Here is a 15548-nt window from a genome sequence, read left to right as displayed (position 1 = left end):
GAAATCTCCAGGGACCTACAGACTATCTCATTCAGAGAGTCAGTAGATTACTGATCAGTACATGCACATAAAGAAACTACCAGAGGCCAGTGAAAGAACCACCTGAAGGATGAGAAAGAAGAGTGCTTGCTTGTTCCAACCAGCTAGACTGGGAACCTCATGATAATTGAATAATTCTATTATCTATTAAGTAACTGAATTTTAATTAAATATTATCCCACAAAGAGAATTCCAAGTCCAAACAGTTTCACCGAGGTATTTCTTTTCAGTTGAAAATCTAAGGAACACACAATACCAATTCTACATAAATTTTCCAGGAAATTGAGGAGCAGTTTCCTAACTCATACTATGGGACCTGCATTACCTTGATATGAAAGCCAGACAACACATTGCAGGAAAAATATAAACCTTTCTTCTCAAACTAATCCAGAAAATACAAGAGGAAGGAAAATTTCCAAATTCAATCTCTGAGGCCAGTAGCACCCTGATACCAAACCCAGATAAAGAGACACCCCCAAAAAAGAATTAGAGGCCAATATCTCTCATGAATATAGATGCAAAACTCTTCAACAAAATATTAGCAAACCAAATTCAATAATACATCAAAAAAATCATACACCACACATCAAGTAGGCTTTATGTCTGGGACACAATGGTGGTTCAGTATTCACAAAAATCAAGAGGACATGTCACATCACTAACAGGATAAAAGCCATATGATCATTTCCATAGATGCAGAAAAAGCATTTGACAAAGTACAATGTCCATTCATGTTAAAAACACTCTGCAAAATAGGTCTAGAGGGAATATAGCTCAATTTAATAAAGGCCTTATATGGAAAACCCACAACCAACATTATACTCAAAAGTGAAAAACTGAGAGCTCCCGCAGGTTCAGGAACAAGACAAGGATGTCCACTCTCACCACTTTTGTTCCACACAGTACTGGAAGTCCTAGCCACAGCATTTAGACAACATAAAGAAATAAAAACTAAATTGGTAAGGAAGAAGTGAAACTCTTGCTATTTGCACAAGACATGATATGGTATATAGAAAGCACTAAAGAGTCCACCAAAAAAACTGGTAGAATTGATAAATGAATTTGGTTAAGTCACAGGATACAAAATCAATGTACAGAAATCTGTTGCATAATAATGAAGCAGTTCATAATAATGAAGCAGTAGAAAGTGAAATTAAAAAATAATCCCATTTACAATTGCACCAAAGACAATAAAGTATCTAGGAATAAACTTAACCAAAGTAAAAGACCTATACCCTTAGAAAACACTGATGAAAGAAATTCAAGACAACGTGAAGAAATGGAAGGATATTCCATGCTTTTCGATCAAAGAAAAATATTGTTAAAATGCCTATACTCCCCAAAGCAATCTACAGATTTAATGCAATCCCTATCAAAATGCCAACAGCATTTTTCACAGAACTAGGACAATCTTACAATTTGTATGGAACCACAAAAGATCTTGAATAGCCAAAGCAATCTTGAAAAAGAAAAAAATTGGAATTATCACAATTCTAGATTTCAAGTTATATAAAAAAGTAATTAAAATAGTATGATACTCACATAAAAATAGGCACATAGATCAATAGAATAGAACAGAAATAAACCCATAATTATATACCCAACTTATCTTCAACAAAGAAGGAAAGAATATACAACAGGAAAAAGACAGTCTCTTCAACAAGTGGTGTTGAGAAAACTGGATAGCCACGTGCAAAAGAATGAAACTGGGCCACTTTCTTTCATCATCTGCAAAAATAAAATGTATTAAAGACTTCAATGAAAAAAAAAAAGACTTCAATGTTAGACCTGAAGCCATAAAAATCCTTGAAGAGACAATAATTTCTCTGACATCGGCTGTATTAACTCTTTCCTAGATACGTCTCCTGAGGCAAGGGAAATAAAAGCAAAAATAAACTGTTGGGATTACATCAAAAAAAGTTTCTGGATGGCAAAGGAAACAATCAACAAAACTAAAAGGCAATCTACTGAATAGAAGATATTTGCAAAGGGCACATCTGATAAAGGGTTGGTATCCAAATATATAAAGAACTGATACAAGTCAAAATAATCAAAATCAAATAATCCAATCAAAAGTGAGCAGAAGACATGAAAAGCCATTTCTCCAAAGACATACAGATGGCAAACAGTTATATGAAGAGATGCTCAGCATCCCTCATCATCAGGGAACTGCAAATCAAAACCACAATGAGGTATCACCTCACACCTGTCAGAATGGCTAAAATAAACAACACAAGAAACCACAAGTGTTGGTGAGGATATAGAAAAAAAGGAACTATTCTACATTGTTGGTGGGAGTGCTAACTGGTATAGGCACTGTGGAAAACAGAATGAAGCTTCCTCAAAAAGTTAAAAATAGAATTACCCTACAATCCAGTAATTGCACTACTGGGTATTTACCCCAAAACACTTATTCAAAGGGATACATGCACCCCTATGTTTACTGCAGTTTTAGTTACAATCACCAAACTATGGAAGCAGCCCAAGTGTCTATCGATAGGTGAATGGGTGAAGAAGATGTGGTACACACACACACACACACACACACACAATAGAATATTATTCAGCTATAAAAAAGAATGAAATCTTGCCATTTGCAACAACATGGATAGACTAGTGTATAATGTGATGCAAAATAAGTCAGAGAAAGACAAATACCGTATAATTTCACTTATATGTGAAACGTATAAACAAAACAAATGAGCAAAGGAAAAGAGAGAGAAAGACAAATCAAGAAAAATACCCTTAACTATAGAGAACAAACTGATGGTTACCAGAGGGGAGATGGGTAGAAGGATGGGGGAACTAGGGGATGGGGATTAAAGAGTACACTTAATCACGATGAAATAAAATAAAATAACAAAAAAGCACAAACCAATATTCTTTGTGAACTTACTTGCAACAGTCTTTACAAAATGTTAGTAAATTGAATCCAATGTTATGAAAAATTATATTGCATGATGAACAAGTATGGTATTTCAGGAAACTTGGGTTAACAAAATTAATTTACTATGTTAACATATGAAAAAGATCATGTCAATAGATACAGTACACACATTTGACAAAATCAAATTTATTCTTGAACTCTTAGAAGGGAGCTTCCTCATCCTGATAAAGGGCATCTATGAAAATCCTGTTAATTCATAATTAGTGCAAAAAAAGAATGCTTTCTCTCTAAGATCAGAAGCAAGACAAGGATATTTGCTTTCACCTCACCCTGATTTATTTAACATTGTATTGAAAATCCTAGCCAGGGAAGAAAAAGAAATAAAATACATCCAGGTTGAAAAAAGGAAGTAGTGTTATTCTTAGACAAAAATGAACATCTATGAAGAAAATTCAAGGGGATCCCTGGGTGGCGCAGCGGTTTAGCGCCTGCCTTTGGCCCAGGGCGTGATCCTGCAGACCCGGGATTGAATCCCACGTCAGGCTCCCGGTGCATGGAGCCTGCTTCTCCCTCTGCCTGTGTCTCTGCCTCTCTCTCTCTCTCTCTGTGACTATCATAAATAAATAAAAATTAAAAAAAATTCTATAAAAAAAAGAAAATTCAATGCAATCTACCATCTACCAAAAATCTATTAGAACTAATATATGAATTTAGCCAGCTTGCAGGATATATAATCAATATGTAAAGATGAATTGCACTTCTTTACACTAGCGACAAGTAATCAGAAATTGAAATTAAGTAAGCAATATCATTTGTACTAGCATCAAAACATATTAAAAGCTAGGCATCAATCTGACAAAAGATGTGCAAGACTTGTGCACTGAAACTATAAAATATTGATTAAAAAATTAACAAAGACCTAAGTAAATTGAGAGTGACTGGGTTCATGCACTGGAAAAGTCAGTATTTAAAAAATGTGAGTATTCCCAAAATTGATCTATGTTTTCAACACAATCTTAGTCAAAATCCCAGCAAGCTTCTTCATTGTTTACAGAAATTGACAAGTTAATTTAAAAATTCATAGGGAAATGAAAAAGAGAAGACACAAAACAACTTTGAAAAAAGAACAAATCCATAAATACATACACAAATATATACATATATATAAAATATTTATAATATACATACAAAATATATTTGCAAATATACAAAAATATACTTACATATATATATATATACACACATAATATATTTGTATATATATTTCTGGATTTTCTATTCCACTAACAGACAGTTGATCCCAAACAACACAGGTTTGAACTGTGCAGGTCCACTTATATGCAAATTTTTTTGATAAATACACTGTACTATGTGTTTTCCTTTCCTTATGATTTTAATTACACTTTCCTTTCTCTAGTTTATTTTATTAAATAATATAGTATGTAATATATATAAAATAGAAAATATGTGTTAATCTACTTTTTTATGTTATCAGTAAGACTTCCAATCAACAGCAGGCTACTAGCAATTAAGCTCTTGGGGAGTTCAAAGTTATACATGGGAATGCATGGGTGGCTCAGTGGTTGAGCATCTACCTTCAGCTCAGGTAATGATCCTGGGGTCCTGGGATCAAGACCCACATCAGGCTCCTTGCAGGGAACCTGCCTCTCCTTCTGCCTATATCTCTGCTTATCTCTCTCTCATGAATAAATAAAATCTTTAAAAAAAGTTATATATGGATTTCTGACTGCATAGGCATGGTCAGTGCCCCTAGTCCCTACATTGTTCAAGGGTCAACCATATACAGTATTTTATACAAGTTATAAAGGCTATCAACAAATGGTACTGCAGTTTTAGATATGCAAAAAAGATCAACTTTGATCCATACTTTTTTACCATATACAAAAATTAACTCAAAATAGATGATAAAAAAAATAGAACCAAATGTAAAACCTAAAACTATAAAGTACTCAGAACTAAACACAGGAGAAATCCCTTCTGATCTTGGATAAGACAAAGAATTATCTTATGTATAACATCAAAGCACAACACATACAAAAAAATTGATAAATTGGACAGTATAGTAATTTAAAACTTTAGCTCCTTAAAATGCACTGTTAAGAGAAGTAACGAGCTGCAAAGTGGGGAAAATCAAACTCCTCACAAAGACTTATATTCAAAATGTAGAATGAACTCTTAAAACTCAATGATAGAATAAATAGCTCAATTTCCAAAAACTGGGCAAAAATTTGAAAAGATACTTCAAGAAAGGAGATATGCATATGGCAAGTAAGCACATGAACACATGCTCAATATCATTATTAGGAAAATTCAAATAAACAACCATGTGATACCACTACACACCCATAAGAAAAGCTAAAATTGAAAAGATTGACCATTTCCAGTGTTGGGAGGATGTGAGGACTTACAGCATTCTTCCACTGCTTTGTAAATCCAGTAACCACTTTGGAAAAAGAGTTTGGCAGTTCCTTGAAACATTAAATGCACACCTACTGTGTCATCCAGTCTCTCTGCTCCCAGGTATTTTCCCAAGAGAAATATGTCCATGAAAGATATACAGGAATATTCACAGTAGCTTTGTTTAAAATAGCCTCAAACTCGAAACAACCTAAATGTTCATTATTGGGTGAATGGATACAATGTGACAAATTCATACAACGGAATATTACTCACCAGTGAAAAGAAAATGAAGTATTATTCATCTATGCAACAACATGAATGAATCTCAATTATGCTGAGCAAAAGCAGCCAGACAGAAAAAAATGCATATTGTATGTTTCCATTTATATAAAATGCTAGAAAATTCAAACTAATCTCAAGTGGCAGGAAGCAGATCAGTGGTTGACCGGGGAAGAGGAGGAATTACAAAGCTATTCGAGGAAACTCCTGTGGGTGACAGACAGGTTAATTATGTTCATTCTGTGGTGATGGTTTCACAAGTGTATACATAAATCAAAACTTTTCTAATTGTCCACTTTATAAATATGTGCAGTTATATGTCAAGTACACCTCAGTAACATTTAAAAAATCTATCAGATCAGCCTATCTGAGGGCACAAACTCCTTATTCTTGGCAGTGGCTTTGGGGTCAGTTAGGTGCTTCTATTCAAGTCTATGAGGACTATTTGGGGTCAGCCTGGAGTTTACTTGGGTTTTATTTTCTTTTTTTAAGATGTATTTATTTGAGAAAGAGAGAGTGCTTGAATGGGAGAGAGGCAGAGCAAAAGGGACAGGAGGAGCAGACTCCCCACTGAATGAGAAGCCTGCTGTGGGGTTCCATCTCACAACCCTGAGATCACAAATCTGAGCCAAAACCAAAAGACGCTCAACCATCTGAGCCACCCAGGTGCCCCTACTTGGGTTTTCTGATAATATGCTGCTGGCCAAGCACTGCTGGTACAACTTGTTGATTACTATCAGTTACTACAGAAAAGAATGTTAAAAAAAAATCAATGAAGTTAAAATTGATGATTATGTTTATATATTGTTTTACTCACTTTCAGGTGATTATACTCACTTTCAGTGTCTTGATTTTTCTCCAGGGATGGAGCATTTTCTGTGAGTTCTGTCTGGCCCTCTGACTTCATTCCTGTAAGGAGAAAGGAAATGTCCCGTATGTTTAAAGTAAGCATGCATACTGCTATTGGATCACTTGATGATACATTTTGTTTCATCCCTTTCTTGGCTACCTACAGAGGGTCAAAGTGCTTTGTGCTGCTGAAGGTCACTGGAGGTTGAGATTTCAGAATGCTGGGCGATCATGTTCCCCTTCCTACCTCCCACTTGCCACAATAAATCTATCCCCGTTTCTATTTGGGAATAATGTAAAGAGCTTTTTACACGAGCCACAGTCTTTTCTTCCCACAGTTAAATCTAAGCCTTAAAATGCAAATGTTCCTGAGGAGGTCTGTTCCTTCTACACTAAAGTAATAGGAGGACAGATGTCAGGTCTATAGCAGAAAAGAAGCTTACAAAGCAGAGTCGTATCGGGAGTATGAAGGAAGAGGGGAAAAACTGACAGAGAAAGAGTGATGACCTCCTTCAAGGTCATCATGACTGACGGTTCATTGTGGACATGCAGTAGCATGAGTGTGCGGCTTCTGAACTAGAGGCACTCTGTAAAATTGTTTCCTTTGAGGCAATCTTTTGAAGTCAATTCAAATTCAAACCAAGAGAAAAAATCAAGGAAGGATATACTTTTGCAATCTCTCTTTATCTTTTTAAAGATAAAGAGATTTAAAGGATTTGTTTTATTTATTTTAGAAAGGGCGAGTGAGTGCACAGAGGGAGGGGTAGAGAGAGAGGAGAGAGAAACACAAACAGATGCTGTCCTGAGCATGGAGCCTGACATGGGGCTTGATCTCACAACCCTGGGATCATGACCTCAGCCAAAACCAAGAGTCACATGCTTAACTGATTGTGCCACCCAGGCACCTCTGTGATCTCTTAAAAAAAGAAACACTCTGCTCTTTAAAATTAATATAGAAAATTAAAGTGATTCTTTATAAAGTGACAGAGAAAACAAAGGACTGTGGTCCCCTTGTGACCCAGGTGGTCACAGTTAACCCATGACTCCTGTATTTAACAAAGGCTGCACACAGGTGTTCCTAGTATAGACTCCACCCAACCACCAGGAAACCGTAGAGAGACCTGGGGCCATTGCTACTGACCTAGGAAGCAGGAATTTATTATGCTACTGCTGCTTGATTGAGGTTACAAAAGAAAGTTTTACATATAAATTTAGAGCGCTGCTAGGCTAAGTATGTATTTTTAAATTTACATTTTATTTGCCAGTCACTAGTAATGATGTAAGTTATAGGCACGTAGCAGCTAGGAAAGCATAAGTACATCTAAGTATTTGTGACTTAACAACAAAGGGCCCCTGAATGTTGCATAATATCAAAATTGATTATGATGACTGCAATCAAGACATATTGCCTGATTGCAATTAAGACACATCAAAAAGATGCAAAGCTGTGTCTAGAATTGAAGACAGAGAGGCTCAGAGTGGGGGTTCTGGCATCAGACTGCCAGCAATTTCCCCCACTGTGCCTGCCTTCTCATCTGCAAAATGGACAGAATGATGGTGTCTACCTGCTGAGTTTTCCATGGGTATTAAATCAATTAACCTATGTACTTTTATTGGAGCAGTTCCTGGTACAGAGTCAACACTCAATAAATTGTAAACATTTTCATTGATGGAGTTCAATATTACTTAGAATACCCAGCATTTTTATGAGGATCAAAATAGAAGTAATTCTGACATTTTGCTTTTGGCCTGGGTTCTGATGCTTATGTCATTCATTCTACTACCCAGGAAGAGTGTAATAGTATTAGAAGTGTCATCTACCAATGATGATTTTGATGAAAAATGCTAAACAGGCAGGCTTAAAGAGCTCTGCTTTCTTATAACTGAGATACTCCTTAAATCATTGCAGGTTACGGCTTCTCAGCTCTCGGCGCCTAGCAATAGGTACTCAGTACCAATCCTTGCAGACAGCGAGAATGACAAGTGTGAGTGGGTGGGAGTGCTGAGTGACTTGCACAGGATGCTGAGAAAAAGTCACTCCAGAGACCGCTCAGTCTATGTTCTAAAAGAGGCTTATGATAGCAGTCTGCCCCTGATCAAAACCACCCAGACAGCTGCAATCATAGGTATGAATTTACAGCATTTATGCCCTAGATTCGTGTGCCTCATCCCAGTCTCCAGATCGAGATCTGAAAACCACAACTTAATTCACAATTCACATGTCAGCCAGACCTTCCCCGCAGCCTGCCTGCCCATTACCACTCTGCAAAATATTAATATATTGATTCTATGATGGTTCCCCAGGCCCTGTGTAAAATGATGTCTCTTTAATATATAGTAATACCTTTCTTGAGTCTGAATAATTCTGAGTTCCCAAACCCATCTGGTTCCAATGCACCAGTAGTGTGACCCTGTGTAGTCATTGTGAGCTACCAACCTTGGGGGCAGAGACCATACAGATATGAATATCTGTATTCCCAATACCCATAACTAAATAAATAAATGAACAATAAGTGAGCAAAGGAATGAATTGTTAAGATCAATATTCAATAAACAAGAATATTTTCATTTCCCAAATATCATTTCTTACATTAAAGCCACTTTGCTACTTATTGCTATGTAACATGGAATCTGTTACTACTGTGCTCATGTGTTAAGAACGGATAATTCCTGCTTTCCAGTTATGAAGAGGATTAAGTGAGCTAATATATGTATAGTTCTGTGCTTTGTATTCAAAGCATTTGCTCAATAAAGTACCATCTTTGCACTCTTAAGTTTTAGTTCTCAGTGTGTTTTTACATACACTCAGTGCTGTTACAGTTCAGGCCAGGAGCACTGATAAATTAATGACACTTTTTTTTTTCACTTAGGAGATAGTTACTTATTCATATCCAATTTAAAAATATACTATTACTTAAATTTCTTTTCAAGTATTTGTAAAGATTATATGATCTCTCTAAGGAGAAAAGTAATGTTTTATTTTTACTTCTCTAATCTGAAAGAAAAATAATAGCACAAATTTATTATTGTTTTTCATTTTTATATATGCTAAATATGTATCTAATTTGACTTTTAAACTTTTTTCATATTGAAAAATTTGTCCAGTTTATTTTAATAGCTTTACTTAATGTTTGCAAAAAAAAAATCCTTGACGTTTATATTTATGTGTCAAATATAGATCACAAAAGAATTGCTCTGGGAAATGAAGAGGGGTTATTTGTTGTGCACGTTACCATAGATGGTAAGATGAGTCTTTACTGTTCTGCTATAACTCTAAAAATAACAGTATCAGATTTGTTCCTTTTTTTCTGTAAAAGAAATCTTCTAGATCTGGTTTGATGTGTTTTTAAGTCAAATGTTGACTTTTCTAATATCCAGAGATCCATAATCCCCAGAGTCTAAATGTCTTCATAGGTGATTTTATATAATAAATCCACCATAAGAACTCAGCTGTCGGGATCCCTGGGTGGCGCAGCAGTTTCGCACCTGCCTTTGGCCCAGGGAGCGATCCTGGAGACCTGGGATCGAATCCCACGTCGGGATCCCGCTGCATGGAGCCCGCTTCTCCCTCTGCCTATGTCTCTCTCTCTCTCTGTGTGACTATCATAAATAAATAAAAAATTTAAAAAAAAAGAACTCAGCTGTCTCCAAGTTGGCACCTGAAAGAACACACAGTTCTGTTTTCCCCTCCCCCCATAACATCGGCCCCACAATGATTAACAACATATAAATGAATAGTTCCTAGAGAATAGCAGAATTCTTTGTTTTTGTCTGGGTGCTCACAGTTGCTTGAGGGAGAAATGGGGGACTAGATGAAATCAGAGCCATTCAATACCATTGTCCTCTTGAATGTCTGGCACCTGAACCATGGCTGAGCTTAAGGAGAACCTGCATTTGAAGGTGACTAGCTGTGTTCTGCATTGAAGGCCTCCTGTGCTGTGTGGGTGACTCAGTGCCACTGGGGAGGCCCATGAAAAGTCCACCAGGTGTCCAGCATGAGAGCAGGAGCTGGTCTCTTGTTGTTTGACACCACACGCCATGCACTTAAACAGTGCCTAGCATACAGTAGCCATTCATTACACTTATTGTATAATAAAGGATTAGTGCCAGAAAAAAGGACATTTTTACTCTTTTTTTTAAAAGATTTTATTTATTCATTCATGAGAGACACGGAGAGAGAGGCAGAGAGAAAAGCAGGCTCCATGCAGGGAGCCCAACGTGGGACTCAATCCCAGGACCCCAGGATCACGCCCTGAGCCAAAGGCAGACACTCAACCGCTGAGCCACCCAGGGATCCCAACATTTTTTACTCTTATAAAAAAGTAGTATGTTTCCATTTGTTGGACATTGAATGGTGTTTGGCCTGCTGCCTAGAATCTCAGGGCTTAAGTTTATTATGCTAATTTACTTAATAAGTTAAATAAAGAAATAAATATTTATTATGGTATTATGTTAATTTTATTATTAAGATAATTGTTATTTCTGGAATAATTACTTTTATTTTTAACTTATATGATTTTTGGTCTCTTTTCCCTTCCTATCCTTTTCTATCCCTCCCAGATCTACCCTGAGATTATGTCTTTGATTTTCTTAGAACCTGACTTAGACTCACTGGAGTAATAAATAGGAGAGAATTTAAAAATAAGAAAACATTCTTACAGTAAAGGAAACCATTTTTCAAATGGCTTCATTTTCAAGAAAATGAGAAAGGCAATGTACTGAATATGAGAATATATCTGCAAAATCGTATCTGAAAGGGTATATATCTAAAATATATAAAGAAATCATATAACTCAATAACAAAAAAATCTCCAAACTGATTTAAAAATAGTCAAAAGAAAGGATTTGTATAGACATTTTTTTCCCCAAGAAAGACATATAGATGGCCAACAGGGACAATGAAGAGGCACTTAACATCTTAATCATCAGGAAAATGAAAATCAAAACTACAATATTATTCTTAACTGTTAGAACGGCAATTATCAGAAAGATAAGGAATAACAAGTACTGGCAAGGATGTGGAAAAAAGGGAACTCATATACTACTGGTGGGGATGTAATTTGGTTCAGCCATTGTGGAAAACAGTATGGAAGTTCTTAAAAAAAAAAATAGAATTACTAAATGACCTACCAATTCTAGTTCTGGTGATTTATCCAAAGAAAACAAAAACACTAACTGGAAAAGATATCTGCATCCCTTTGCTCACTCACTGAAGAGTTATTTTTAATAACCATGATATGAAACAACCTTAGTGTCCATCAATTGATGGATAGATAAAAAACGTGGTATTCTATACAATGGAATATTATCCTGCCATAAAAAGAACATCTTTCTATCTCTGACAACATGGATGGACCTTGAGGGTATTATGCTAAGTAAAATAAGACAAATATCATATGATGGTTCTTTTATGTGGAATCTAAACAAACAAAAAACCAAACAATTACCTGGAAACACACACACACACACACACACACACACACACAAAATGGGCTCATAGATAACAGAGAACAGATTAGTGGTTGCTAGAGGTGGGTGGGGGGAAAAATGGATAAATGGGGTTAAAAGGTACAAACTTCCAGTTATAAAATAAATAAGTCTTGGATGTATGATGTACAACATGGTGACTATAGTTAATAATACTATATTGTATATTTGAAAGTCGCTGAGAGAGTAGATTTTAGAAATTCTCATATGAACAAAAACTTTGTTAAATGCATATGATGCTGGATGTTAATTAGGCTTATTGTGATCATTTTGCAGTATATACAAATATTGAATCATTCTGTTATACTCCTGAAATTAATATAATGGTATACTTCAATTATACCTCATTAAAATTTTTTAAAATAAGACATTGATAATGTGAAGGTGACTTGCCATTTTATTTGTAAAAAATTTATTCATATTAATAACATTGAGAAGACTTATGAGATCATCTTTGCCTTTTTCAACTGCTTTTCTGTAAAATTGAAGAGTACATTCAAGATAAAGAGATTATTCTAAATTTGAAAATGACATAAAATTATGTTTATTTGTGTAGAAATTATTCAGGTTGGTGACATGAAGAAGATTTATCAGATTGAGCTTATTCCCCATGGCCAGATGGTTGCAGTGATCTCTGGGCGAAGTCATCATGTGCAACTGTTCCCCATGTTGGCTTTGGATGGACGGAAGACTGACATTCACAAGCTGGCAGAAACAAAAGGGTGTCACACAATGACTTCTGGAACAGTGTGCCAAGGGGCTCACACATGCCTTTGTGTGGCCAGGAAAAGCCAAGTCTTTTGTTATGAGCTGTTTCAGAGCAAGAAAATTTCTCACAGAAAATTTAAAGAGCTCCAAATCCCAGCCAATGTCCAGTGGATGGCCATCTTCAGTGAACAGCTTTGTGTAGGATTCCAGTCAGGATTCCTGAGATACCCCTTGAGGAGAGAAGGAAGTCCATACAGGATGCTCCACTCACATGACCCTACACTGTCATTTATCGTGCATCAACCAGTGGATGCTCTCTGTGCAATTGAGATCTCCAGTATTGAGTACCTGTTATGTTTTAAGAGCATCGGAATTTACACGGACAGCAGGGGCCTCCGATCTAGGCCAACTGAACTGATGTGGCCAGCAACGCCAACTTATTGCCGTAAGGCTATCTTACAATTTGTTCCCTTGTCTTTCTGTATCTCTCTTCCCTTTTTAAAAATTTTATTTCTATTTCCTCTATTGTTAATGACAGATTTGATTTTTGAAAACATCACTGAAGATAACTTCCTGATTTTTCTCTTTTTAAATAGAATAATGAAGTTATAGCTAAGTCATACATGTGATAAGTTAACCTTTTTACTATATTCACAGGAAAATTTACCCTGAATATATCCTTAATTCAAATTGCTTCTTGTAAGCTCCTAAATAGATTATCTTCAGGGTCATTGAAAATCACATGCATGTTCCTAAACCGTAAGAAATAGTTACCAAAGTATTTTTTGGCTTTTAGGTTTAGTTTATGTAAAGTATACATGTTATGTTCTTAAATAGTTTTAGCTCATTTCACATTTTATTGAAGCAGGCCATCATTTTATAAATTAAATACAGCCTTTTTAAAATCTACTTGGAGAATAGTATTGGGCACTTAATATGAACAACTTAACTCTGGCAAGGGTTAAGAGCATAATATTAAACATAAGATAGACTAGTCTGTGTCTGTGTGGAGATTATAATCATGAGATGAGACCCATAATTAAACAAGTGCTGTGATAGGAGAACAGAGAATTCTACAGGGGCCCAAAGAAGGTATGCTTAATCTAAAACAGTGAGTCAGGGAAGGCCAGCTAAAGAAAGAGAAGTATTTTTGTCTTTCAATACTTTAAAACACATTCCACTCTTTTCTGACTTCCATTATTTCTGATGAGAAATCAATAATTTTCATTGTTGTTCCCTTTGTTTTTTTCTATTTAGCTGCTTTAAAATTTTTTCTCATTATCTTTAGTTTTCAGTAATTTGATGTGCTTACATGCAGCTTTATTTGTTTTTTTGTATATATTCTGCTTGGGATGTTCAGAACTTTTTGGGATCTGAAGATTGATATCCTTCATTAAGTTTGGAAAATTTTTAGGCATTTTATTTTCACAAATTTTTCTAACCTATTTTTTCTTTTTTTTTTAATTTATTTTTTATTGGTGTTCAATTTACTAACATACAGAATAACCCCCAGTGCCCGTCACCCATTCACTCCCACCCCCCGCCCTCCTCCCCTTCTACCACCCCTAGTTCGTTTCCCAGAGTTAGCAGTCTTTATGTTCTGTCTCCCTTTCTGATATTTCCCACACATTTCTTCTCCCTTCCCTTATATTCCCTTTCACTATTATTTATATTCCCCAAATGAATGAGAACATATAACGTTTGTCCTTCTCCGACTGACTTACTTCACTCAGCATAATACCCTCCAGTTCCATCCACGTTGAAGCAAATGGTGGGTATTTGTCATTTCTAATAGCTGAGTAATACTCCATTGTATACATAAACCACATCTTCTTTATCCATTCATCTTTCGTTGGACACCGAGGCTCCTTCCACAGTTTGGCTATCGTGGCCATTGCTGCTATAAACTAACCTATTTTTTCTGGGGATCAAATTACACATTTATCAGACCTCATGTTTAAAATATATTTGTTTATTCAAGAGAGTGTGCCCACGCATGAGTGGATGGAGTGGCGGAGGAGGGGAGAGCAGAGGGAGAAGCAGACTCCTCACTGAGCAGAGAGCCTGACTGGGCTGGATCCCAGAACCCTGAGATCATGACCTGAGCTAAAGCCAGATGCTTAACTGACTGAGCCACCCAGGCCCCTCCAGACCTCCTGATTTTGTTTCATAGGTCATTGAGGTTTTTTTTTTTTAATCCTTTTTTCTGCTTCAGTTTGAATAATTTCTATTGGTTACATCTTCAATTTCACTGATCTTTTCCCCCTGGCTTATCCAGGAATTAAGCATTTCAGATATTGTATTTTGTGTTTATAATCTAAAGTTTTTTGAAATTTCCACTTAGTGATATTGTCCTATCTTCTAATATATTAATATTTTTTACAAAGTCCTGAACTACTTACAATAATTACTTATAACTATTCCAACATATGGCTCATCCGTGGGTCTGTTTCTATTAAATTCCACTCCCCCCCTGGTCAAGGATGATATTTTCCTTTTTTATATCTTATTATTTTTTTATCCTTTGCTGAATGTTATGAATGTTATGACATAAGGACTTTAGACTGTATTATGTATTTCTCTAGAGAGTACTGTATGTTTTGTTCTGATAGGCAATTAATCTGACGAACTAGCCACCTTGGTTTTGCTGATACTTGGCTTTAGACTTTGTTAGAATGGGTCTATTTTGGTTTTGCTTTTAGTCCTTACTCCTAAAGAATGGCCTTTCTGGGGCCTCAAATAAATGCCCAGGTTTTTTACCAATGTTTCTCCACCCACTCTGTCTAGGTCAGAAATCTAATGTCTTTCCAGCACTGTACTACCTATGATATTTTTGTTCATCCCTCAATGCTCTGAGCAGGTCTCATGGAATTTTGCT

At 35.9% G+C, this 15548-nt stretch overlaps 1 protein-coding gene and 1 long non-coding RNA gene across 14 annotated transcripts in view; one reads left to right on the top strand and one right to left on the bottom strand.

The window, feature by feature from the left end:
- The window catches only part of LOC140641315 (uncharacterized), an 84075-nt gene that overhangs the window by 58494 nt on the left and 10033 nt on the right, over window positions 1-15548 (bottom strand). For all 3 annotated transcript variants that reach the window (XR_012037860.1, XR_012037861.1, XR_012037858.1), the window contains exon 2: window positions 6464-6535. This is a non-coding gene — a long non-coding RNA (uncharacterized lncRNA). The remainder of the gene's footprint in view (window positions 1-6463; window positions 6536-15548) is intronic.
- LOC140641274 (serine/threonine-protein kinase MRCK alpha-like) overlaps window positions 1-15548 on the top strand; it is a 66452-nt gene that overhangs the window by 44495 nt on the left and 6409 nt on the right. For 8 of the 11 annotated variants that reach the window (XM_072840856.1, XM_072840865.1, XM_072840883.1 and 5 more), the window contains 4 exons: window positions 6489-6570; window positions 8385-8601; window positions 9654-9716; window positions 12519-13115. In XM_072840856.1, coding sequence (XP_072696957.1) covers window positions 6489-6570; window positions 8385-8601; window positions 9654-9716; window positions 12519-13115 — 959 coding nt within the window. The remainder of the gene's footprint in view (window positions 1-6488; window positions 6571-8384; window positions 8602-9653; window positions 9717-12518; window positions 13116-15548) is intronic. The other 3 variants (XM_072840917.1, XM_072840908.1, XM_072840848.1) reach the window with 2 other exon arrangements.

This window comes from Canis lupus, chromosome 1 (genome assembly GCF_048164855.1).
Source record: "Canis lupus baileyi chromosome 1, mCanLup2.hap1, whole genome shotgun sequence".
Taxonomy (NCBI): domain Eukaryota; kingdom Metazoa; phylum Chordata; class Mammalia; order Carnivora; family Canidae; genus Canis; species Canis lupus.
This window is presented reverse-complemented; position numbering and strand designations above follow the sequence as displayed.